We start from the raw sequence: 27,405 nt of genomic DNA on the forward strand, positions 1-27,405 counted from the left end.
GCCATTGGTGTGTCAGTACTAAAGGATTCCCGCTGGGCCAACCCAGCCAGATGATATAAGTAATAAAATTATTATTATTTATTATTATTTATTAGTGGGTCAGGGCCCGACTCGACAGAAGGCAGCTTCCTGCGTTTTCAGACGGGCTGCCTTAACCCCGACACCCCTCCTTCTCCCAGCGGCGCCCATCGCGGCCGGCAGCCAAGGGGCGGAAAGGAGGCGGCGGTGGGTGGATCCCGGGGCCGGCGAGCCTCCACCCCGTGGGCCGGGCCAGGCCTGGCAGAGGAGGCGGCGCCGCGGCCCCGGCTTCGCCTATAGCCGAGCGCCGGGGTTGCGATCCGGCCTTGCTTGGTGCGCCGCTGCCGCTGCCGAGACACGCGCTTCGGGCCGCCGCCGCCGCCGCGATGGACCTGCGGATCCTGGAGCCCCGCGTGCGGGTGCTGAGCCTGGCTCGCAGCGGCCTCTGGCTCTACACGCACCCGCTGCTCAAGATGCTGCTGCTGCCCCAGCGAAGCAGGTGCCCCACCGGGACTGGGTGGCTCGGGGTCGGGTTCCGAGCGGCGTGTATGCGTGTCGTGTGTACGCACACTCGCGTGTACACCAAGGGGTTGAAGGAAGGAGGACGGAAAGGGGATGCGAGAGTCTCGAGAGGAGAAGGCTTCATTGAGCGAAGGTTGCCGAGCCCCATTTTAGAAGCCCGCGCACGTGTAGACGGAGGTTGTGGGAAGGTGGGCCGAGGAGGCGTGTTGAGTGTTGTGGACCATCCGCAGGGTGAAGCCCTTTGGGGAAGGGGCAGAATTGGTCCTTGTTAGGTGCGCTCACGTGCCGCAAAGGATTGCGTGCATGCTGCGAAGTTGTGGGGATGGACTAAGGTGGTATATTGAACGTGTGGATTGGGGTGTAGGGGGGCACGTGCACATGTGGTCCAAGCGGTTGTTTTGGTGAGCAAAGGAGGGGTGTGTGTGTGAGAGAGAGAGAGAGTGAGAGAGAGAGAGAGAGTGTGTGTGTGTGTGAGAGAGAGAGAGAGAGAGAGAACATTCTTCCTCTCAAGGGATTGGGTTCCTCCGTGCGTGTATATGAGTCTACTAGGAGGTTGTGGGAATGCACAAACACAAGAGTGCATTGTTTTGAGTGCAAAGTGCGAAAGCCTCTTTTGTCACTGCAGGATTGGGCCCACTTACCTGAGAGCTGTAGGGAGTGTGTGGAGCATTCTGAGTAAACCTTATTTGGGGAGAGGACCATCTGCTTGTACCAAGGGGTTGTGCTGTTGAGCCGAGAAGGTGTGTGTGTGGTGGCAGATGCAATCCTGACCCCACTTGGACATAGCAAGGATTGCCTCCAAACTCTTGCTTTGCATGGGATCTTATAGGATAGGCAGGGTGCTTTGCTGCAAACTCGGCTCAGGGAATTACTGAAAAACACTTCTGTTTCTTTATCTGGGTTAAATGGAGTGAGCCTTGTTTGGGCAGCAGGTATCTTTGCTCAGCATCTTGTAACACAGAATGTGCTACCCTGTTTAAAACCCAGAGGACGAGCAGCTGAAGACCCAACCCTGCCTCAAACAGGCAAATCTGGTCTCTGTGTGCCTCTTATCCCAAACTAAGGGTGTTGGGTGAGCAAGTGGTAATATTCCTGTAGTAACAGCGGACTATTCTTGCTGGCGTTTGAGCCCGTGGGACTCTGCTTCTTTCTCCTGTTTCTCAAAGCAAGCCTTTCAATGCCTCCAAATTGCAGGCCAAGGTTTTAAATATGTTCTGCTTATAAGCACTCCCACACTTTGTGCTTGGAGTCAAATGTGGGGGAAAGTGTGTTTTTTTTAATTAAAGAGAAAAAAAAGGAAAATCCTCCCTTTTCTCAGGATTGAAAATGGACCCCCCCTCTACTTTTTCCTCCTACAGTTGGCTTGCAAAGGCTGGCAAAAACAACCTAACTAACACCCTCCTCTTACCCGCCTTGCAGAGAATAAGCAAACAATTACAGGGCGTTATTAGATCAGCCCTTCCAACTGGATCTCACAGCTGGCTGGCAGCCCCTCTCTTTCCAATATATATAAATACACATAGGGGTTTTCTCCCCAATTCCAGAATCCAAACGCATTGGGAGGGGGGACTCTTGCAAGTGTGGAACTCCAGAAGTCGGTCAGAACAGGGAAATATTTCTGGAGTTCCACACTTGCAAGAGCGCCCCCCCCCCGCTTTTGGATTCTGGAATTGGAGAGAAAGTCCCTGTGTTTGTGCTGAGTCTTTCAGTTAAAGCAGCTGTTTCCGAAATAGGAGGTACTGCCCCCTATAGGGAGTCACCTGGAGGTGGTGTTTTAAGGCTCCTGCTAAGTGACTTAGAATCACAGAATTGTAGGGTTGGAAAAGGGATCGCAAGGGTCATCTAGCCCAACCCCCCTGCAATGCAGGAATCTTTTGCCCAGTGCGGGACTCGAATCCGTGACCCGGAGATTAAAAGAGTCTCATGCTCTGCTGAGTGACCTATCCCAGATGTTGGGAAACTGGTATCCCTTCGTCAAGCCCATCTATCTTAAGAGTTTGCTGAGCAGTGAAGTAGTTAACTAAAGATGGTAATCTAAGCCTCTTATCTAAGACTTGCTAAATGATTGTCAGACTCTGGGAAGCTGGTATCGCTGGATCAAGTTTTATCAGTTGTGTTGAATTAATTAAATTTAGTTTAAATCGGATTTTGAATGAAGGCACGATTAACTGCTACTGTTTTGGATGTTATTGTGCTGTTTATCTTCCTTAGTGGGTCATGCAAACCTCTATTCTGAATAATGCATTTTATAGGGTGCTGAATCATCCGAGTTGAAAGGCATAATCTAATCCAGTGCAGGAATCTTTTGCCCAGCCTGGGTCTTGAACCCATGACCTTGAGATTAAGAGCCTCCTGCTCTATGGATGGAGCTATCCCTCAGGGGCACTGGGAATGAGTTTATGGTGGCTTGAAAAAGTTTGGGAACCACTGATCTGAAGCAAATAATTTCATTGCTCATGTTCTGGTTTCTTAGTCCCGTAGCCCAGCCCAGTCCAAATAGATCACATCAAGATTTAGAGTCCCCAATGCTGCAGTTGGGGTGTGTGAAGTTAGCCAAGAAATAAAATTTCTTCAGACACCACCATTGTTAAATTTTTGGTCTCTCGACAATCAAGGGCTGCTGTTGTTGCCTTTTAAAATCCCGGCACTGCCCCAAGTTCTGTTAAAATCCTCAGGATTGACTTCTGCCTTGCATAGGACCCCCGTGCATTTAAAACTCACCCATGCATTTAAAACTCACATGGAATTAGGAGGTTTCTGTAGTGAAATAATCTGAGTTTCTTCCATGCAGAGTTGGGAGTGGTTTTCTCTTCTGCAAAGTACCAATGGATTTACAGCAATCAGAACATTTATTTGCCATTCATAATATTTTACCTTAATTTCTTAGTATGTTACAGTTGTAAGTTCTCGGCTGTCAGGAGTTTCTGTTACATCTCTGAGGTTGCATCAGTGTAAACAGTGGTTTGTTTGTTTTTAAACTGTGTTTTGTTGAAATGGCACATAACTTGTAGCAACCCTCTAGGGTTTCTAAACAAGGGTCTGTCTCCCCTAGCCAGACCTGGAGATGCTGGCGATTGACGCTTCACTGCTGAGCTAACATCCCTTCACTATACTGAGTCAGCACTGACTGGCAGCAGCTCTCCAAGGTTTCAGATAGGAAGTCTTTTGCCAAGGAGTCCTGTGTCTTCCCAGAAGGATATCTGTACATTTTCAATCCTTTGGAGACTCTCTGCGGTCTTTATTTGTCCATCCCTCTTGGTAGAAGCAAACAGAACAGTTATAGTTCTGTTTTGGTAATTGATGTTGACTCCTAGAAATGTATATTATAGAGTTGGAAGGGACCCCAAGGATCATCTATAGGCTTCCTCAACTTGGCCCTCCAGATGTTTATGGCCTACAACTCCCATGATCCCTAGCTAGCAGGACCAGTGGTCAGGGATGATGGGAATTGTAGTCTCAAAAATATCTGGAGGGCTGAGTTTGAGGAAGCCTGATCTAGTCAAACCCTTGCAATGCAGGCGTTTCAGCTAAAGCATCCATGACAGATAACCATCCAACCTCTGATCAAAAAGTCCCAGGGAAGGAGAAATAGATGGGGGTCACGTTTTTCTCCCCTGAAGCTTTTTGTCGTGAGAATTGCACAAACGTCTGCTGGAATTTTGCAAGGGAGAATGGGAATGAGAGAATGGGAAGAAAGCTAGAATAAGCATGGCTGCCGCTCAGTGGGAAAGCATCTGCTTTGCTTGTAGAACGTCCCAGCTTCAATCCCTGGCATCTCCAGGTAGGGCTGGGGGGTGACCTGAAGGAGTGTCTCCACCCCCATCGTTCAGCTCGGACACTGAGGTCCAGCTCTGAGGGGCTTCTGGCGGTTCCCTCACTGTGAGAAGTGAAGTAACAGGGAACCAGGCAGAGGGCCTTCTTGGTAGTGGCGCCTGCCCTGTGGAACGCCCTCCCGTCAGATGTCAAGGAAATAAACAAATATCTGATTTTAGAAGACATCTGAAGGCAGCCTTGTTTAGGGAAGCTTTTAATATTGGATGAATTATTGTATTTTAGTATTTTGTTGGAAGCTGCCCAGATTCCACAGATGGGTGGGGTATTATTATTATTATTATTATTATTATTATTATTATTATTATGCCTGAAATCCAGTGATAAGCAAACCTTTTCAGCAGGCAGACCTTGTGGGGGGCTGGACTATATTTTGGAAAAAAACACACGAATTCCTACGCCCCACAAATAACCCAGAGATGCATTTTAAATAAAAGCACGCATTCTACTCATGTAAAAACATGCTGATTCCTGGACCGTCTGTGGGCGATTGGGCCGGATCCGGCCCCTGGGCCTTAGTTTGCCTACCCAAGTACCTGGAGAGACGCTGCCAATCAGTGCAGACTGTGGACAGTACAGAGCTAGATGGGCCAGTGGTGTGAATGTAATAGGCAGGTTCCTGAGTTGACTTTGCCTCCCATTAGCCATCCATTAGTTGCCCGTAGCAACTGCCACTTGTGCTAGGCTTGGAAATGATTTGGAAGCAGATGTATGTGGAGTAATATATATACAGTGGTACCTCGGGTTAAGTACTTAATTCATTCTGGAGGTCCGTTCTTAACCTGAAACTGTTCTTAACCTGAAGCACCACTTTAGCTAATGGGGCCTCCCGCCGCCGCTGCGCCGCCGGAGCATGATTTCTGTTCTTATCCTGAAGCAAAGTTCTTAACCTGAAGCACTATTTCTGGGAGTCTGTAACCTGAAGCGTATGTAACCCGAGGTACCACTGTATGTAGCATATATATATATATATGAATGACTCCCTTCAAAACTCCTGCCTGCCACATCTTGGGCTACTTGAAATTTCTGGGTGCTTTCTCAAAGCCTAGCAAACATTCATGCAGTTGGCTAAAAATTAAAAAAATGCAATGCTGATTTTTCTTCTTCTTCTGTCTTCCCAGGTGCAAATTTTTCAGCTTGACAGAGACTCCTGAAGACTATACAATCATGCTGGATGAAGAAGGCTTTAAAGGTACCAATGACCGTCCTTGATTCCCAGCGTGGCATTGTTGCCATTTCTGACAGCTGTTGATTCACTTTAATTTAGGGTGTGTCGCATGGGTTACTTGCATGGAGGGGGACGTTATGGTGAAGGAACAGCTTATACCTGCCGATAAAGGAATACTTGGGGCTTGAGTTGTTCCTTTTTCAGCCTCAGGGCCACATTCCTTTCTGGGTGATATTCTGGGGGCCACATGTCAGTGGTGGGCAGGGCCAGAGGAAAAAATGGGTGGGAGCAATGGATGTAAGTGATGCCTTTGTAGGGTAGGCTAGTGTCTACACTCTTCCCACGCCCCTTTCTCCTACATCTGGCTGGAGGTGCGGGGTTAAGAAAAGATTATTGCTAGGCAATCATGGAGGGTGTAAAGCAAGGCGGGAGAGGAGGCGGGGCCTGGGGAGAGGAGGTGGGGCCTGGGAGAAGAGGCGGGGCCTGGGAGAGGAAGCGGGGCCTGGGAAGAGTCCCAAAAGGTCAGATAGAGAGGAGTGAATGATTCCCCATCCCTGACTTAATGCAATTTTCTGGGTTTAATTTTTATTGCTTACCAAAAAAGAAAAAAAAGAGCCTTTTCTCTGATGCTGAAATGGCTCATCACAAGGTTATTATGCCTTTTAGGTCTTAACTGATACCTTGGTTGGAGTTTACACTTACTTAAGAGCATTCATACGCCACTTACCAGTAACTTTTTTTAATTAAAAAAAAATCTCTTCGCATATGATCTAAGAAAGCCGGACAATATATCCTTAAAACAAAAATGTGTTGTAAAACCAGTCCTATAAAAACATTAGTAATAGAAACAGAAATGGAAATTCTGAGGATTCAGACGCATGAATCTGAACCCAACCTTATGGGTCAGGGAACGCCTGGACAAAAAGCAACGTGGGAAAAGGATTTAGGCTCTGCCACTGAGCCTTAGCTGGATAGGAGCAAAAGTTCATCTAGTCCAGGAAGCCCTGAGAAAAGGATGTTTTTAAATGGTGGTTGGCAGGCAACATCCTTTGCATGCAGACAGACCCTAGTTAAATTTCTGGCATCTCCAGTCTTTTTTTGTATTTAAAGAAAAAAATATTTCCTTAGTATGAGATGCTGCTGGTTAGGGCAGGTGATACTGGCCTGGAGGGACTTAACACACTGATATTGTAAGGCAAGCAGCTTCCTATGTTCTGTTGATCGATTTTGCCGGGTGACCCCGCCCTGGACTTAATTTTGAGCATTATCAAGAGATTGAGAGAGAGAGAGAGAGAGAGGAAAAAGAAAATCTCTCTGCTGTTCTCTGCTTTTTCCAAGTATAGGAGGGAACAGATGGAGAGCAGATGTTGGTACTGTGCGTCTCTGTTTTATTTACCCCATGGGGAAGAGGGAGCAGGGCCACAGGAAGGGAGATAGGAAGCCGCCCCGGTCACTGCTGACAACAGCAGCTTTTGTATAACTGCTTCCTGGATCCACTCCAGAGTGGCTTTGGCAGGACATTTTTCAGAGCGGATGGAAGGCGTGGCCTTCCCAAGCTGTGATTTCTTCTGGTGTTGTTCCCATGGAAAAGCAACACACACACACATCCATTGGAGTGATGTATAAATGTGGCTACCTGGCTGCTTGTGTGAGGGGCCAGGTAGGTGAAGTCTTGGTTTTTACTCAGCCAAGAGATGGTTTGGGGTCCCCCCCCCCATTTTATTTATCTCAGTGTGGTGTAGAGCCAGTGTGGTGTAGTGGTTAAGAGCGGTAGTCTCGTAATCTGGGGAACCGGGTTCGCTTCCCCGCTCCTCCACATGCAGCTGCTGGGTGACCTTGGGCTAGTCACACTTCTCTGAAGTCTCTCAGCCCCACTCACCTCACAGAGTGTTTGTTGTGGGGGAGGAAGGGAAAGGAGAATGTTAGCCGGTTTGAGACTCCTGAAGGGGAGTGAAAGGCGGGATATCAAATCCAAACTACTACTACTACTACTACTACTACTACTACTTCTTCTTCTTCTTCTTCTTCTTCTTCTTCTTCTTCTTCTTCTTCTTCTTCTTCTTCTTCTACATATACCGCACCGCTTGATTGTAAAACAAACAAGCAGACCTCGGAAGAACTTGCAGAAAGAAGGAAACAATAAAATTACCAGTAAAAAAGAAGAAGATATTTTAAACATTTTTTCCCAGAAAAATAGATCAAAGCACCCAACATTCTGTGTGCCGTCCATGCCCAGATAGGCATGCATAAACAAAAATATTTTAAGCAGGCACTTGAAAGAGTGCAGTGAAGATGCCTGCCTGGTGTCAAGTGGCAGGGAGTTCCAAAGTATGTGTGCTGCAGTACTGTATGATGTATAGGCAACCTGGAAAGGCCATGGGGAGGGGAGGGGGTTCCTTTTCTGGAATCTCCAGTGTTTAGCCTTTTCTCCAGGCAGTGACGGGGATTTACATAACCTTTGATAACTTGCTTCCAAGATGTTTGCTTTCATTCACACCAGATTCTCTTAAAAGGGCCATTCTAACCTCCCGCCCCCTTGGAAGTTGAGAGCAGCTGATTTGCCAGTGCTTTTTTTTCCTCTAGAAGTCTAGAGATACAGTTTTATTCTTTGGTTAAAAAGCTCTGGTGCTTTCTTGGTTGATGTTTTGTGTGTTCTTTTTGTGTGTTTTTTTTGAGAAGTCCTTGCTCTCCTTCCCAGGATTTCTACAGCCTGGTTGGCCATTGTTCTTCTGAACGACTCCATCCTGTTTCCTTGGAACAGAAGCCCCCAAAAGGCCCATTCGAAAGTAACCCTTTGCCTTCCGCTGGGAAGGGTAGGCAGCGCCGGCAAATGACGCAACAGCTTTGCTTCCCACCTGCATCGCTCCCTCTCTCCATATATAAATGTAGATATGTGGCTGTGCTTTGACACCCAAGCCAGATGCCGTTTGTGCATTTCCCACGGCACGAGAGGGGGAGCAGGAACATCTTTGACACCCTTGGCCCCACCCCTATCATGTGTTGCGTCTGAATATCTGCAACGGAGGGCAAGTTAGAATCTTAAGATTCTGAGTTAGAACCTTGGGTTAAGTAAGGTTCTCATTTAGAACATTGCGTAGTGCAGGGTTCTAAACTGGAATGCTCTTCCAATAAAGATTCAGCAAGTATCTTCTATATCATCATTATCATGATTATCAATATTATTATGATTATCATCATTATTATTACTATTACTAAATTTATTACCCACTCTTCACCAGCACGCCCTATGGTGAGTTACAGCAATTTCAAACTTAAAATTAAGAACAGTTAAAACAGGTTACAGGAAACAAGGATATGAATGTAAGATATGGAAAGGTTGATTTTTTATTTTGATTTTTTGCCTTTTTTCTGTAAGTGTACTTATATATATATATTTTATTCTGTATTTTTCTTGTATTCTTATTTTTGTCTTTTACTTTTGTATTTCTTGTTTTTATGTAATTCCTTTTTCTGAAACTTTAATAAATATTTTATTAAAAAAAAACAGGTTATAGCCACAGGAATAGGGTGAAAACACACACCTCCGCTTTTAACACCTGAGAAGGTCTGTAGGGAAGGAAGCCATCTCTTGGATGTTTGTAAGTGTTAGAACCTTGGGTTAAAGTTCTGACTTAGAACCTTGAACAGTGCAGGGTTCTAAATTGTGGGGTGCTCTTCCGATAGAGATTCAGCGGGCGTCTTCTATGTTAAACCTCTTAATGTTTGCTTCTGAAGGCAGCTTGCTGGAAGCTGCAGGGGGGCAGGGGAGTGCTCTTGTGCCTGGTTCCTGCTTGCGGGTTTGCCATTGAGAGAAGAGGATGTTGAACTTGATGGGCCAGTGGTCTAATCCAGTAGCCTCTCCTGTTTTTCCTCCTTGTGTCTTTTGGTCTGGTCAAGCAAAGGCGGTTCATATCTTCTGAATTAACCTCTGGAGTAGCTGAATCAACAAGAATCCTTGTTGGCCGAGAACACCATGTACTTGCTTCCCTCCTTGAGTGGGGACTGTTCCAAGCCCCTTTTTGGCTCTGCTTCATTCTGGGGAGAGAAAGAGAGAGAGAGAGCGCTAAAATCTCTGGTTAGAGGGACAGTTTGTCTTAGGTGGGAATGGGCTTGCCAAAGGCATCAGAGCCCATTGGCAGGGAAGTGGGGAGGCAAGGGGCTTGGAGTCTTGCAGTAAACTGTTGCTCCTGATTCCAAAACCTCATTGGAACTCAAAATTCTGTGAAGTTCCCTGGATCGTTTAAAAATAAGAGACAAGGTTTTTTTTTAAAAAAAAAACCCAACAACTTCCGTGTAAAAACTGCAGCACCATTTTGTTTATTTAATTAAAAGTCCTTCTAAACAGCTTAATATTTTTTAAACATTCCTAAGTGCTACAGACTGCGCAATACAAAAATATGCTCATTTTGGGGTCACCACCCTGTAATATTCAGTAGGGTGCATTGCTGCGAGTAGAATTTCCCAGATCTACGTAACCTTGCAGGTCTGTGCAAGGGGACAAACTTGGTTCCAGTAGCACCTTAGAGACCAACTAAGTTTGTTATTGGTATGAGCTTTCGTGTGCATGCACACTTCTTCAGATACCATGGAGAAGATGGTTGTTTGCATAATCTTTTATGTAGCTACTAAGGGCTACTGCCCCATTTGCTCTGCTCCTCAACCCTGCCTACCTGCCAACCCCTTTGCCAACCACCCTCCCCCCACATCTGAGCAACCCCCCTGTCTTAAACCTTACCCACTTCCTTCACTGTCTTTTCGAAGCTTGACCAAAGCCCCACCTCTTTTAAGCCCCATCCCCTGCTTGCGAAACCTCTGTGAAGTGCTTGCCCCCCTCTATTAAACAGCTCACTTGGACCACCAGCACTGCTCACTTGCTTGCTTGCTTGCCTGCCTGCTGTCCTGTTGTGACGGCAGCCTTACATTCTTATGTATATAGGAAGATAAAAGAGATTTAGTTCAGGTTTTGACCTGGGTAGACAGTTGTGTGTAATTGTAATTTTATCTGATGAACATAAGTTGTACTTCATCAGCAGTATTCTATTTTTTTGGAGGGGGGAGCACAAAAACAAATCTTGGATCTCCCCCCACCCTTGTCTTCCAGAGCTGCCCCCGTCTGAGTTCCTGCAAGTCGTCGATTCCACCTGGCTGGTGCTCAATGTCTCATCCAACGGCAGCGCTTCCGCTAACCTTCAGCCTATTGGGGTCACCAAGATCGCCAAGTCGGTCATCGCACCACTGGCAGAGCACAACGTCTCGGTGCTAATGCTCTCCACCTATCAGACAGACTTCATCCTGGTGAGTCTTTTGGGGTGACTTCCCCCCCCCCATCCCCAGGGGAGACAGTTGACAATTGTAATGGGAGGAGGCCACCCAAGGAAGGGCAGACTCTTAATGGTTGAGCCCTTTGTTTCCCCAAAGGCCCGAACTTCAACCCCCAACATCTCTAGATACAATTGGGACTGTGTGCACATGATACATTCAATGTGCTGTGATACTACTTTAAACCATCATGGCGTCTGTCAGAGAATTCTGGGAGCTGTGGTTTGTTAAAGGTGCTGAGAATTTTGTTAGGAGGCTTCACATAGCTACAATTCCCAGAGCTCCTTGAGAAGAGGGATTGATTATTATTATACCACTTGGAGGATTGTTGGGGTTTCCTAATGACTCTCAGCACCCTTAACAAACTACAGCTCCCAGAATTCTTTGGGGGGAAACCATGATTGTTCAAAGTGGCGCCATAGTGCCTTAAATGTTTGGTGTGAATGTGGCCGAGGAAAAAAAGACCGTTTTCTTTAGTGATAGGACAGTGGTGGAGAATTGGTTTCAGGCTGAGGGCCGCATTCTGTTCTGGGCAACCTTTTGGGGGCCACATTCCATTCTGGGCAGTGCCCGAGGTGAAAGTGGGCAGAGCAACGAATGTAAATTTTACCTTTGTACAGTAGGCTAGTTTCTGCACACACTCCCCCTGTCCTTCTCTATCCTCCACTTGGGCAAGCAAGAGGCATGACCAGAGTCTATGGACACATTCCAGCCAGGCAGAACCACTCAAGGAGGGCACGAACCAAAGTCAATGTGGGGTACGGCCGAACCCCAGATAGACAGACTTAGAAGGCCAGACTTAGCATCTAGGTCCGAGGTTCCTGACTCTTGTCCTAGGCCAGTGTTTCCCACCCACTGTTCCGCGGCACACTAGTGTGCCGCGAGATGTTGCCTGGTGTGCCGCGGGAAAAATTAAAAAATTTGAAAGATTTTTTTTTTTTAAAGTCAAATTTTCGATTGGGGCGCCGTCACTAGATGACCCCTGGGGTTCCCTCCCTCCCTCCCGCTCTGCGCCTCCCTCCTCCTCCTCCTCCTCCGGGGAGGCCCTTCCTGGCTCTCGGCCAAGGCTTGGCGGCTGCCACTCACTCGCTCGCCCACCCGTCCCTCCATCCCTGCACCCGGCCTCTCCCCCTCCGTCCCCGGTGCGGGGGCTGCCGGGATCCGTAGTCCCCTCGCCCTTGGGCTCCGCGCCCGCGCGGGGTGCACGAACTACGTTTCCCAGCGTGGCCTGGCGGGCCGGGCGTTTTGTTTGAAGCGCTCTTCTCCCGGCCATGGAATGAGCGCAGCGGCAGCGGCCGGGCGGGCAGGGGCTCTTCCGCGAAGACCCCGCGCAGCCTGCCTGCGCCCCCGCGGAGATTGGGCGGCAGGATGGAGCCCGGGGATCCCCGCGGAGGCAGAGCGGCGGAGGCTGCCCCCCAGGTAGGGCTGCGTCGGGGGGGGGTTATTTTTGCAATGCTGCATCCGCGCCGGAGGGGACGCATCGGACCGTGGGGAGACCCCTTGGCGGGCGTGCAAGGCAATGCATGCGTGCAGGCGTTGCATGGAGTGCAGTGCAATGCAATGGCAACGCGGCGCCCTGCATGCATGCATGCAACTTCCACCGGCGCTCCGGACTTGGCAGGTGAGGGGGGTCCCCAGTGGGCGGCAGAGAGAGCCGGAAGGGCGAAGGGGAGCCGGGGGGGGAGCAGCACTGCTCCCCGAGCCGAGCCCGGGGGGAAACTTCGGCGTCGTTGCGCCGGGTGTTGGAAGCGGAGGCTGGCGGGGGCCCCTCACCTGCAAAACCTGGTCGCCTCTCATATATTTCGTGCACTGCATTCATCGCCCGCTTTCTCCTCCAAGGAGCTCCCGGGGGCGCGCGTGGTTCTCCCCGTGTTATCCTCGCAACAACAGCCCTGCGAGGTGGGTCAGGCGAGTGGCCCAAGGGAGCACCCAGGGATTGTCCTGGCCAGGTGGGGTGATTTGAACCCTGCTCTCTGCCCGGTCTTCGTCCTCATTTAGCCCCCACATGTGCATGACTGTGCATGACTGAGGTTTTCCCCCCTCGTCTTGGCTATGGTGTGAGTCTGTCCTGTTAATTAATGGGGTTCTGCCTTCGGAGAAGATGAGCCAGCCCTCAAGGAGGTGATTATGTAATTTGCTAGCAATTCATGTCCCTCCCGGCGTGACGCTGTGCGCTGACGTCACGGGGCTGTAATGGTGGTGTGCCTCGAGATTTTTTTCATGAAACAAGTGTGCCTTTGCCCAAAAAAGGTTGGGAAACACTGTCCTAGGCTGTTCATCTTATGCATAATAAAAGGAGATTCTCCTAAGGGCATCAGATGAGTTTTTGCCAGAGCCAGAATTCGAACTACAGACGTCCAGCCTCTTGGGCCACTGCCAGTGGAGGCAGTGCCCCACCAACCAATGGCAGTGCCCCACCAACCTCAGCCTGCCTTCTTACAACCAATGAAGGGGGGGAGACCTGACTTTCAGTTTCCTCCTCCTCCTCCTCCTCCTCCTCCTCCTCCTCCTCCTCCTCCTCCTCTGTGTTCCCCTTGTAGAACTCAGCCAGGAAGAAAAGGATGGGGAGGACATGCTCAAATTCGTTGGCTCTCCTTGCCACTGGCGCCACCTACTGTTGGCCTCCCTGCCTTCCGCTCTACCCATCCCAAAAGGCACCAGCTGCCGCTCTGCACTGGCGACGACCTTGGCTCTCTCTTCCAGGTGCGGGAGAAGGACCTCCCTGTCGTGATCCACACCCTGGAAGGCGAATTTGATATTTACAAGGAGGTGAACGGGGAGCCGGTCCCCGCAAGCTGCGACGACGCAACCAACGGGTTCCTCAAGCCAAAGCAAGGTGAGTTTTTTTGGAACGAGAGAGGGCTTGCAATGGAAACAGCCACAGTAACCTTATGGCTCCTTTTGGAGGCTTTGAAATTGGATTCCTTGTCTCCACTGCCATCCAGTTTTATCAAAAATATGTCAGGCCAGTCCGATGGGGACAAAGTTCATCCATTGTGTTGATGCTTGGAGGAGAAGAAAGTATCTTTTTGTTTTGCTTAGACAATAGGGGGATTTGTGCTTTAACCTTGCAAACAAAGCTGTGGGAGCTGTTGGCTGATTTAAAATATTTTTTTTAGTCACCACTCTCTTGGTAGCATAACCAAGAAACATTTAAAACTGTGGTTCCCAACACCCCCTTTTTTTGGCCATGCCCCACCTAAGCATCTCTAAAATCCTGGTGTCCACCCCCCCAGGTGACATATACCATATTTTCCCGTGTATAACATGCCCCTGTGTATAAGACAGCCCCTTCTTTTTTGGTACTCCAAATTGAGAAAATGGGGGGAGATTACCCAGAGTATAAGGTGACCCCCAATTTTTTGCAGAATTCTAAAATAAAAAAACCTAGTCTTATACACGGAAAAATACGGTAATTCTTATTATTCGAAAAGCGAACTCCTATTTACATGGAGGAAGCCTAAAGGGCCATTAACTTGGTCTAAACAAACCTCCAAAGAACATGGCACCCATGAAAGAGAGAAATAAAAGAACAAAAGGACAGGTGAAGTACCGAGGAAGAAATCACTAAGAAATTATGATGATGATGATGAAAAAATAGCAAATAGTTTCAAAACGTATAATAGAAAACTGAAATGCATAAATATAATTTTAATGGAAGCTTTTCCTGTAATACTTTGATCATTTTAATTACTATACAATAAAATAAAAGGTACCTAATAAATTCAAAATACAATTTGAGCTCACCTCAAGATAAGTAGACTTAAAGTTAGTGAGATCCTTGTGCTCCATGCCAGCTGCAGACAGATTTTATACTAGGCACCAATTTAGTCCACTTCAGTCCCAAGTCTCCTCATTTGGTGATATCCAGTCAATTTATTTTCTTCTCGAATTGCCCCCCTTAAAAATCAAATTGCCCCCCTGTGGGGCATGTGCCCCACATTGAGAAACACAGATTTAAGACATAAAGAACTATAAAGGTAAAATTGAGCAGGCAGTTAAAAGAATCCAGTAACCTAACTATATGGATCTTAAGGCAGCCCTGTTCAGGGAAGTTTTTAACGTTGATATTTTACTGTATTTTTGGGTTCTATGGAAGCCGCCCAGAGTGGCTGGGGAGGCCCAGCCAGATGGGCGGGGTATAAATAATAAATTATTATTATTATTATTATTATTATTATTATTAGGATCTGAGCAGCGCTTGAAATTCTGACACTTGAGATGTAGATTTTTAGGACTCGCCATGTTTCTGTGATTGCAAGCTTTTTTAAACATTGCAAGCTTTTTTCCCACTATGGTGTTTTCATTATTGTAACCTGCCATGGGGCCTTACGGTTAATGGGTGGGTATTAAATTATAACAACAACAACAAAATTCAACGTTGTTGGATGTCTCCAAATTCTAGTGCAATGAGAGAGGGAGAAAATGAAGATGGCTGTTAGTCAAATGGGCTGTTGCTGCAGGTGTTGTGGAAATGCAATTCAACCCTGCTCCTCTGCTTGGAAATTCTCCTGTCATTGCCATGGCATTCCCTTGTCTGGTCCAAGCCAATCCCTTGGGAATTCTGCCAGGTGTCTTAACACTTTTGTCTCTTGTCCTTAGACGTGAACCCCACTGTCCACCCTGTGCAGAGCCCCCAAAACAGGTTCTGTATCCTGAGCATCTCTCCGGACTCCTTGCCCGCCATCGCCACAATCCTCATTGACGTCCTGTTCTACTCACACAGGTAAGAGCGCAGCAGAGGTGTAGCGGACACAAGCCATGTTCTGCTTTCAGTGCAAAGATCAAAACTTAACTGTTTGGGGGGCTTCTGGTTCTGCTCTGCCTTAGTGGAAGCAGGCTCCATGACAGTGGGAAGTTCATTGGCGAAGGAAAAATAAGGATGATTGAGGGTAATCATCCTTGCAAATTCTCCCCTAGGACCGGGGGGGGGGGCTTCACTCGCAGTTCGTCTCGGTACCTGGCTCTCGGTCTGGCATGGAATATGGGGGGCAGGAAGGCGTTAAGTGTAAAAATCCTCCAATGCCGCCATTAAGAAGCAGAGGTGTTCCTGTTAGATTGGGCTAAAGTACAGGCGCGTGCTAGAAGAGATGAGATCACAAACTGCGGAACAAACCAACTGCAAGGACTTTAAGGTTTGAATTTGAGATAAGACTTCATTCGGTGCCAAAGACAGCGGGGTGGGGAGCCTACGGTTTCTTTATTTAAAGTTTTCTTCTCTACATTTATGATTCAGCAACCCTCCTCTGAATGTTAATTCAAATTATATTTATACAAGTGAGGATGGAAGAAATTGGATTATAAATATGGAATATAACATCAGACGGAACGGTGTGTATAAAAAAAGGAGGGAAGCTCTATTTTGCAAAAGGTTTACGGTTGAAACCTAGAGCTGACTCTTCTCCATCCTTTATTATTTACGGAGTGAACTGAATAATGCTAAGAGGACCTGGAATTTAATTTAATTGGAAGTATAATTGCCCATATATCTTCAGCTGGAAGGAAAGATGAAAGGAGTGTGTGAATTGCCGATAAATTGATAGGGTTCTTTATTGAGTCATCTGCAGTTCGACAGACCTCTCTTCTTCCCAGGCTGAGAGGGAAAATGGTGACAACAGTTTATCTACTGGGACAGAGTGACTTTTGCAGCTGTTGTTAAAGTTCTTGGTGCAAAACGACGAAGCATGAGACAGAACGATTGAGAAATTTCTGGAACAACAATGGGATATCAGCTCTGCCAAAGGCATGACGGATAACAGCAAAAATCGGGGAAAGAAAGCCATAATATCTTACAAGGACAGGAAGAAACACCACAGACAAGAATAATTCCCGCACACAGGAAGAACAAGGATATAGTTTGAGTTTCTCATTTGCGATCTTATAAATCCATTTAAAGTGTCAACATGAATAGACGTTATTAATATTGCAGTTGTTGTATAACGGATCATTATTATGACCGGAATGTAATTGAAACTAGTAAGATTTTGGAACGCAGAAATAAAGAAAATCATCAAATCTAGCATGCGGGAGCCCCACTTTAGCCAAATTGTTATGTGAATGATTGGTATTAATAATTGTAATATAAATTGGTATTGTTATAATGAGGCTATTATTGGGCTTTAATTGAAAATTAATAGAAATTTATTATTACCCCCCTCAGTTAGTGTGTGGCGATCACACAGGGTCCCCAGACGTTTGACGGTCTATTGATCCCTGTGCCTCCACTGTGATTGCCTCTTCGCTGCCACCAACCCGTTTCTCTTGGGTACACATGGAGTCCAGACAGTTGTTAACATTAACAAATAATCAAGTTTATCTTTTTAAACATGAACAAGTTTATGGTTTCAGTTAATTTTTCTTGTCAGTTTCTTAATCTTAGTTACTTTACTGTCCTATATGTTCCTAACAACTTCAAACTGATTATCCCAACTATCTATCTGACTCCACCTAACAGTTCCTCTCACCCTCTCCCCACACAACTCGACCAACCCACAAGACTTATCCTTCCTCTTTCTTCTCCAACTCCCAACTCTCTACTGACTTTCACACAACTCTATCTCTCACTCTAACTCCTCCCCTCAGGCTCCCACTGGCCAATCACATCACACTCATTTAACCCTTTCCTTATGACCCACCTAGGAGGCAAACGCCACATAGTGCTACTCGGTTTTTTATTTTGGCAACTCATGTGTTTTCCCCTCACCCCATTTTTCAGCCCCACAAAAGAAGCTGCTTCAGCCAGCCAGGACCTCGACTCCATTACTTTCTTTGCCTTTTCGCTGATCGAGGGGTACATCTCCATCGTCATGGATGCTGAGACCAAGAAGAAGTAAGTGCCGTCAGGTAGATAGCTTTGCTGCAGGTAGCAGGAAAACTTTTATTATATTAAATGTTTTCTGAGAGTAGGGCTGCATTCACATGGCAGTTTATTCTATGTCCCTAACATTTCCCTGACTCTTAATTACATTTGAGCTTTTGCATGACTCAGAAGCTGCTTCTGGGAAACGTAGCAGAACATTATGGAAATTTCGCACTCATTTTCATATTAATTGCTTTGAGGAGGGGGGGGGGACCCTGTTTGCAGCCCCGCTAAGTCAGAAAATTGCAAGAGAAAAGTGATGAAATTTGGAGCAGTAAACCAGCGTGCAAGTTCTTCCTTGAGGTTCCCATGGGGGAACAAAAACAGGCATGTGCAGAAAGGGTGGGAAATCGGCAACATTAAATGTCAATCATTGTTGTGCCTTACCAGGCCCTCTGGTGTAAATGTGTGGGATGTAATCCACTGGGAGCAGTCAAATGCAACATTCCTTGTTTTCCTAGAGTGGACATGCAAGGGAATGTTTGGTCCAGCCAGTTGAAACTTCCTGTTCCTCCTGGCCTGGAGCATCCTTCCTTGCATGTGACTAGTGGGTGGGTGTGACCTTTCCAGACCTGGTAAAAGGACAAGGCATCCTGCCACTCTCTTTCACATTTCCATTTTCCTTTCGTCCTGCGAACTTCCTGGAATGAACTGCTGGCTGCCAGCCAAGCAGCCCCCCAGGTCATCTCCCTTATGGGATAAACCTGTTAGTATAAGTTTGTGACTTTAAAGCCTAAAGCCCGTCTTCAGGAATCACACTGTGCTCTTGTCTGATCGTGAGCAAACTTTCTTTTTCTTGCCTATGAATAAGACTGTGGTGTCTTTATTCTTTTAGGAGGGATTCCAGGGGCCTTACCAGGAAAATATTAGAACACATTTCATTCTGGGCAAGCCAGATTGAATTGTGTATTGTCTTAAGAAACTCACACGAGTTCGCAACTAGTTTTCTGCTGTGTAAAGGGGAATGTAAACTCTGCTAAGTGAAGGAACTTGCTAGCGCAAGTTAGGAAGGATATTAATGATACTAATATTAATAAACAATATATCCTCTCCTGCCACCCTGAACATTCCCACAAAATGAAATTTAGCACAGCATGCCGGTATATCAGTCAAAAGGCTTACAAGTTCCAGTGTTCTGAGAGAGGGAGAAAATACCTTCTCTGTCTGCTCTTGCCTTGCCATGCATCTTTTAATAAAAAGGTCTATCATGTTGCCTCTTACTTGACCTTTCCTCCTGGGCCGTGTTCAGAAAGTGGTGGGGGGATGAGTGTTCAGACCCCTGGGCTCTCACTTGTGGGGTGCCTCAGAGTTCTGTCCTCTCCCCCATGCTTTTCAACATCTACATGGGAGAGATCATCAGGGAGTTTGGGCTGTGTGTTCATCAGTATGCGGATGATACCCAGCTCTACCTCTTTCAAATCGGAACCAGTGAAGGCGGTGAAGGTCCTGTGTGAGTGTCTGGAGGCGGTTGGAGGATGGATGGCGGCTAACAGATTGAGGTTGAATCCTGACAAGAGAGAAGTACTGTTTTTTGGGGACAGGAGGCGGGCAGGTGTAGAGGATTCCCTGGTCCTGAATGGGGTAACTGTGCCCCTGAAGGACCAGGTGCGCAGCCTGGGAGTCATTTTGGACTCACAGCTGTCCATGGAGGCACAAGTCATATCTGTGTCCAGGGCAGCTGTTTACCAGCTCCATCTGGTATGCAGGCTAAGACCCTACCTGCCCGCAGACTGTCTCGCCAGAGTGGTGCATGCTCTGGTTATCTCCTGCTTGGACTGCTGCAATGCGCTCTACGTGGGGCTACCTTTGAAGGTGACCCGGAAACTACAACTAATCCAGAATGCGGCAACTAGAACGGTGACTAGGAGCGGCCACCGAGACCATATAACACCGGTCCTGAAAAACCTATATTGGCTCCCAGTACGTTTCCGAGCACAATTCAAAGTGTTGGTGCTGACCTTTAAAGCCCTAAACGGCCTCGGTCCAGTATATCTGAAGGAGCGTCTCCACCCCCATCGTTCTGCCTGGACACTGAGGTCCAGCTCCAAGGGCCTTCTGGCGGTTCCCTCACTGTGAGAAATGAGGTTACAGGGAACCAGGCAGAAGGCCTTCTCAGTAGTGGCACCCGCCCTGTGGAACGCCCTCCCACCAGATGTCAAAGAGAACAACAACTACCAGACTTTTAGAAGACATCTGAAGGCAGCCCTGTTTAGGGAAGCTTTTAATGTTTGATGTATTACAGTATTGTAATATTTCTTTGGAAGCTGCCCAGAGTGGCTGGGGAAGCCCAGCTAGATGGGTGGGGTATAAATTAATAATAATAATAATAATAATAATAATAATAATAATAATTATTATTATTATTATTATTATTATTATTATTATTATTATTTTATTTCTCTAAACTTAAAAGTCCCAAACTTTGCAACCTTTTCTCATAGAGAGGCTCTGCATCATTCCCTTGATCATTTGTGTTGCCCTTTTCTGAACCTTTTACAAATGCTGCAATATACTTTTTGAGGGGACCAGAACGGCATACACAGTATATTCCAAGAATGGTCACCAGTGTTGTCTTTCACAAATGATGGCAATGTGCAGTGCCAGTCGAAGCGTCTCCTGGTGGGGGGTGTCTGTCAGGGCAGGAATCCCCTTTCTTGCTTGAAAGCCCTGGACAGCACCTCGTAGTTTGCCTTAGGAAATTGCCGGCTGCTGTGTTCCTAGGCAATTCATAGAATCATAGAATCATAGAGTTGGAAGAGACCACAAGGGCCATCGAGTCCAACCCCCTGCCAAGCAGGAAACACCATCAGAGCACTCCTGACATATGGTTGTCAAGCCTCTGCTTAAAGACCTCCAAAGTAGGAGACTCCACCACACTCCTTGGCAGCAAATTCCACTGTCGAACAGCTCTTACTGTCAGGAAGTTCTTCCTAATGTTTAGGTGGAATCTTCTTTCTTGTAGTTTGGATCCATTGCTCCGTGTCCGCTTCTCTGGAGCAGCAGAAAACAACCTTTCTCCCTCCTCTATGTGACATCCTTTTATATATTTGAACATGGCTATCATATCACCCCTTAACCTCCTCTTCTCCAGGCTAAACATGCCCAGCTCCCTTAGCCGTTCCTCATAAGGCATCGTTTCCAGGCCTTTGACCATTTTGGTTGCCCTCCTCCGGACACGTTCCAGTTTGTCAGTGTCCTTCTTGAATTGTGGTGCCCAGAACTGGACACAGTACTCCAGGTGAGGTCTGACCAGAGCAGAATACAGTGGCACTATTACTTCCCTTGATCTAGATACTATACTCCTATTGATGCAGCCCAGAATTGCATTGGCTTTTTTAGCTGCCGCGTCACACTGGAATGCTGGAATGCATGCGGTGGTTTGGATTCTCATCCTTTCTATTTGTCGCGTGGCAGTCTTGGGATAAAGGGTCATATCCATGCAGCACCATAAAAGCACAGATAATGCACCACAGTTCCCAGGGTTATCTGGTCAAGCTGTGTGCTTTATTTATTTATTTAGGATAATTTTATTCTTTATTTAACATAATTGTAACAAAATTTAAGCGAAATGTTACAAATACATACATATTTCAAATAAGTACATATATATGAAAAAAGGAAGAAAAGAAAAAAGAAGAAAAAATAAAGAGAAAAAAAGAAGAAATAATGTTGGAAGAATTTCTTCCAAGTTTATTCTACAGATATCTCAATATGAAAATAATAATAAAATTTCATTGATTGACTTCCATCGCTTACACTGCACTTCCTATATACATTTTAAGCAAGAGTGTATCTGTTGTTCCGTATTTTCCCCATACAATCTCACACAAATATTCTAATCAATAAGTTTTCTAAATCTCTCATAAATATATTCTGAACACAACCAATACCTTACATTTAATCCTTGTCTACATAGATAATCATTTAAGCGTTTCCATTGTTTCTGGATTATATTTTTTGGTTTTTGTCTTATCAAATCAGTCAACTTTGCTAATTCCAAGTATTTGCATAATTTATTCAACCATTCTTCTTTGGTTGGAATATAATTATAAGCCATGTGCTTTAAATGCGTGGTGTGGATGCGATTGTGCTGGTGTGTTGCTGTGTGTTGGGAAAACTGAGCCAGAGGGCGGAAAGCACAGAGCATCACTTGGGTGTGGGGCTTTAGAAAAGGTACCTGGTGACAGTGACTAAATTCTTCTGTCTCCTCCTCCCAGGTTCCCCAGCGACCTCCTGCTGACCAGCTCTTCAGGGGAGCTCTGGAGGATGGTGAGGATTGGTGGCCAGCCCCTGGGCTTCGGTGAGTGAGTGCACCCTCACGTTCTGAGCTCTGCTTTTCCTTCTGGGTGGTGTTACTGATAGCCGCAGGGACGGCTGTTTTTAACAGTATAAGATGCTAGCCATAAAGTACAGCCTTGCAAGTGCTCAGTTACCTGATCGCCTGCGGCGAGTTAGAATTTCCTCCAGGCGAGCAGGCAGCAAGATCTTGCAAGAGCCAACTCTTTCTGTTCCCTTCCCTTTTAAGCCACGCTTACCTGTACCAGGTAAGCGTGTACCAGGTAAGCGTGGGTTATCTAGTAAAAATGTGTTCTTTGTGCAGCTGGCACAGCCTTAGTGGGGCTATTTTAAGAGCTTACCATGTTTGTATATTTTATTGCTCTAAGCTGCTTTGAGACCAACATGGTGAAAGGTGGGATAATATATATATATATATATATATATATGCAGGTTTTGGTGTCTTCGGGTGTCTTCCCGTGTAAGAGTTGGGGTGTCTAGGCGACGTTTCGACGAGGTCTCACTCGTCATCTTCAGGCTGGTGCTTTCGGCTTCTTGTTACTGGAACAGAGCTCTGTTCCAGTAACAAGAAGCCGAAAGCACCAGCCTGAAGATGACGAGTGAGACCTCGTCGAAACGTCGCCTAGACACCCCAACTCTTACACGGGAAGACACCCGAAGACACCAAAACCTGCATTCCTGTACCCGTGAAAATCTACGAAAGCAAATATATATATATATATATATATATGTGTGTGTGTGTGTGTGTGTGTGTGTGTGTGTGTGTGTGTGTGTTTTTAAATAAATAAAACAAAACATTAAGCCAACGCTGGAAGGTAGATGTTGGCTGCTATATTATAATCAATGGGGAAGACATCCAAACAATTCTGGGAGCTGTAGTTTGTTTGAGGTGCTGAGAGCTGTTTTGAGGGCCCTATTCCCCTTCCAGGGTTACAGTTTCCAGAGTTCTTTAATGGTCAATCCGTCCTCACAGGGAATTCTGGGAAATGGAATTCTGTGAAACGGGAGGGGAATAGGGCTCTCCTAACAACTCTCAGTACTCTTAATAAACTGCAACTCCCAGAATCCTTTGGGGGAAGGGGAAGCCAGGACTGCTTAAGTGGTATCATAGTACCTTAGATGTGTGGTGTGCATTTGACCTTTGCTACCCAGCGCACATGCTTGCGCTCCAATCAGTGCTTAAGAGAAGGGGAGGGATTTTCTTACTCTTTTTAAAAGGGCGCAAGTTTATCACCTGCCTCCTTGCCTCCCCAGACGAATGTGGGATTGTCGCTCAGATTGCCAAACCTCTCGCTGATGCAGACATCTCTGCGTATTACATTAGCACCTTCAACTTCGACCACGCCCTGGTAAGTCGGTCAGGCTGTCTTCCAAATTGTGAGCAGCTGCCTACCTATTTTATTTTATTTTAAATTATCATTTTAATGTTTTATTTAGAGGCCATGTTTGTTCGTCTTTTGAACTAAAGCAGCATACAGTCACACCTCAGGTTACAGATGTTTCAGGTTGCCTTTTTTTGGGTTGCGGACTGCCGAAACCCGGAACGGGTTGCTTCCAGGTTTTGGCAGTCGCACATGCGCAGAAGCGTTAAATCGCGCTTTGCGCATGCGCAGAAGCGCCAAATCTGAACCTGTGCGTTCGCAGATGCGCCGCTGCAGGTTGTGAATGTGCATCCCTCACGGATTACGTTCGCAACCTGAGCGTCCACTGTATGAATTTTGTTAAATGAAAAAATATTCTAAATCCTCTTTGAGCTGTACTGCAGGGAGGAGATGCCATTTGGTTTGCTACCCTTCCCCATCTCTTCCAGGTTCCAGAGGATGGCATTGATAACGTCACCCAAGTTCTTCAGACACGGCAGGAGAGTGGGAGATAGCCCCTTGGCTCAGTATGTACACCGATTTCTACTGCACCTGACACCTGGTGTTCCCTGGAGCAAGGCGGAAGCTGCTTGCCCTGAGTGTGAGCTGAGCTGTCCTTTTTTCACAGTGTTTTCTTGGAAACGTGGAGCGACTGGTGCGTCTCCCTCCAGCTGGAGGAGAGCTGTTGTTCCTTTGCTCCCAGGAGGGGAGCCCAAACCTGTGCCTTATCTAGACACTTCCCAGAACCCGGTGAATCAGTTCCGATTGCCTGCATCAGACTTTAGTATTCTCCAAACCTCGCTCTAGCCTTCCGGCCCTATCGTTCAGCCCTCGGCCTAGCTGTGTATCTGGAGCCAAGGAGGGAGATTCCTGCTCCTGATGGGCTTCTGGAGAATCTAGCTCTCTCCGTCTCTTTTTTGCACATTACCTGAGCTTCTCCAATAGGAAGACAAGCCTGGAACTTTTTGTTGCCGTTTTCGTTGTGGTTACTAATTTGTTGGAATTGCACAGTTTACTTCTTATTGTGATTTTTTTTTAAAACAAAATGATCCACAGTGCTAAGATTGGGATATAACTGGGGCCATTCCTTGTTGAGGTGGTTGGCAAAATCCACACATTCACACCACAAGTTTAAAGCTCTAGGATACTGCTTTAAACAGTCCCGGCTTCCTCCAAAGGATTATGGGAGCCGTAGTTCATTGAAGGGTTGTTAGGAAGACCCTCTATTTCCCCTCCCAGAGCTGCATTTCCCAAAGATCGTTGGGGAGAGGGATTGACTGTTATCACTCTGGGAATTGTAGCTCTGGAAGGAGAATGGGGGGGATGTCTCCTCCAATGACCCTTAACAAACTACAACTCCCATAATTCATTGAGAGAAGCTAGGATTATTTAAAGGGGCACCACAGGGCTTTAACTGTGAATGGTGGGACTGTGGCCTAAGTGACTGATCATCATCAGTTTTTTTTAAACTTTAACCTTCCTCCAAGTTCCCATTTGTAGGTTGCTTGCCCAGTGGCTGTTCTAAGAACCACTGATGCACATCCTGCACCCTCTTTGCTTTCTGCTGGGACAGTGCCCCCCGTTTTAACAGTATTAAGGCAACGCTCATTCCTCCAGATGTTCCCTCCAGATGTTGCCAGGTTGGCTGGAGCTGATGGGAGCTGGCATCTGTCAGCATCTGTGCCGCCCCCCCCATGCATTAATAGACAGGATACTTCGTCAGATCTTTGAGCTGGAGGAGGGTGAGGAGAAGGACTTGAGCAAACCCCCCTCCCCCCCAATTCCTCTATTACATGTGGCCTTAAAACCTGAGGGTGCCTTATTGTGCTTTATCATGAAGCATTTATATACTTTTTACAAAATAATGATGTATGAAGTTAGTCCCATTCCTCTCACTCCTCCTTCCTTTGGGCTACGGGCGAAGGAGCTCATGCCAGCGGTACCCTGTGTTTGATTTCATTTTATTTTGGGGAGGAGGGCACAGACAGACAGAGGAGCAGCTGGGCCAGCAGCCCAGTCAAAGGGGCACCCAGTTCCAGGACCAGAAGAAGGTGGGGTAAGCTGGAAAGTGGGCAGGTGGTGGTGGTGGGGATCCTATTTTTGGTTGCCCCCCCCCCGAAGCTGCTCCAAACAAGTTAAAACTGGTGCCCGTAGCTCTCTCCAGCTTATTCTGATGTGTATGCAGCTTGGAGAGCTTGATTTGGGTTTTGGGTATTGTTTGTTTTGAAAACAACCAACTCCAAACCAGCTGAAGAACTCCATGCTGGAGAAGGGGGTAGTCGAGATCATGCAGACCTTTGGAGCTGTTTCAGATGGCAGGTGCTTTGTAAGGAGGGTAGTGCCAAACCTGACTTGCTGGGGTTCATCTCAAGGAAAAAGGCACCCTCATTCTGTTCTTGTTTGGGGTGAGAGCCCTTTTGATTCCCCAAAGAGAGCCAGCCAGGTGAAAGACATTGAGGGTCCTTGCCTGATGAAATGAACCTGCTAGGGAACCAGAGCGAGCTGAAGAATGCTGCCTCCCTTTCTGCTTTGGGGTTTTTTTGGGGGGGGGTGTTGTTGTGCTGGGCCTCAGGCAATCAGAAGTGCTTAGATGTGAACCTTTGGCAAGTTCTCGATCATTCCTGGGTGCTAACTTTTTGAAGCAGCTTTGAATGTAGTTTTCCCGGTTGTGATGGATCAGCCTTGCATCACTGGAACTTTCTGATTTGCAAGCTAGCCTAAAGGGAACCTATTCTGTTTGTGTTTCTCTTTAATATATATAAATATAAATAAAGCAGGTTGCCAGTACAGTCAAACCTCTACTTACCACTGCCTCTTCTTACGGTTGTTCCATGTCGCGACCGCGTCAAACCCGGAAGTAACCGGCGGGTTTGACGCCATTCGTGCATGCGCAGGAGCAGCGATTGCCGTGCACACATGCGCAGAAGCGGGCGATCACCGCCTGCTCCTGTGCACAATGGCGCCTCTCCCAGCGACCCGTTTTGACCTCCAGATGGACCTCCAGAATGGATTATGGTCGCAAATAGAGGTTCTACTGTGTCTGGGCCTGCTAACCAAGTGAAGTGCAACCCCTTTAGTTTGGGTAAGGTCTCACAGCTACGTCTGGTTTCAGGCTTATTTCAGGAAGAGCTTTAGGAAAAGGTGTGGCTGCCTGTCATTTGCACAACTGGGTTTCTATGGTTGCCAATTAGCTAGAGCTGACTGGGCATTCTTAGTCTCTGTCCAAGAGCTGCACAATGTGTTTCCTTTATGCTTTCCCCCTTTGTGGCCACCTTTTTGCTCATCCCTAGTCCTCTCACCTGGCGCACAGGTGAAGTAGCACAGCTGCCAGGTGACACTGTCTGTGCTTTCTCTAGGCCATGGCGAAGGGCTAGGTCTCAGCAGGCAGCCACAAAGGAGTGGTGGGAGCTGGGTAAGTCTAAGAGGGTAGGTTTGATCAGGGCTGGAGTCCTTGCCCTCTGGGTGGGCTGGCCCAAGCCCTGTGTGCCTGCCCTCCAGAGGGATGGTGTTGCCCTCATTTCTCTCCACACCACAGAGCCTGAAATCGACCCTCCCAGTCCTGGATTCCTTTTGTGCCAGTTTATATAGAGAATGAAGCTTTTTGCAGACACTAAACCGGCCTGAGAACTCCTACGCAGCCACCCAGCACCGTTGGAAGACCTCTGGCAGAACGCAAGGGAACAGAGACCAGTGATGGCATCCTTGAAATTGTTTTCCAGTATTTTAATACAGGGCTGAGAATAGGTGTGCTCAGATAAGGAGATCGCCTCCTATGTAGATCTCAAGAAAGCGAAGGGCTCTCATAGGGGGCTAACTCACAGCTACTGACATTCCTCATTTTGGCTGCTAGTTCCGGATTCCTGGCTCAGTTCTAAGACGAATTACCCGGCGATACTTCTTTTCAACACTACACCAATGAAAGCCAGTTTGCGTGCCGCGAGAATGCAAAGTCCTTTACATTATTTGTGTGTGTTTGTGCGTGTGCGCATAGTTTTACATTTTGTCAATAAAGGTCATTTATTTCTTGCAAA

General features: G+C 46.9%; 1 protein-coding gene across 1 annotated transcript; it reads left to right on the forward strand.

The window, feature by feature from the left end:
- Window positions 1-205: 205 nt before the first annotated feature.
- CASTOR1 (cytosolic arginine sensor for mTORC1 subunit 1) lies at window positions 206-27,405 on the forward strand. The gene is made up of 9 exons (XM_083478848.1): window positions 206-517; window positions 5,493-5,563; window positions 10,641-10,834; window positions 13,562-13,694; window positions 15,461-15,584; window positions 17,574-17,687; window positions 21,935-22,017; window positions 23,268-23,362; window positions 23,824-27,405. The coding sequence occupies exons 1-9, from the start codon at window positions 405-407 to the stop codon at window positions 23,887-23,889; spliced, it is 993 nt and encodes a 330-aa protein (XP_083334974.1). The 5' UTR covers window positions 206-404; the 3' UTR covers window positions 23,890-27,405.

The sequence above is a fragment of the Podarcis liolepis genome (genome assembly GCF_965112155.1).
Source record: "Podarcis liolepis genome assembly, chromosome: 15".
Taxonomy (NCBI): Eukaryota; Metazoa; Chordata; class Lepidosauria; order Squamata; family Lacertidae; genus Podarcis; species Podarcis liolepis.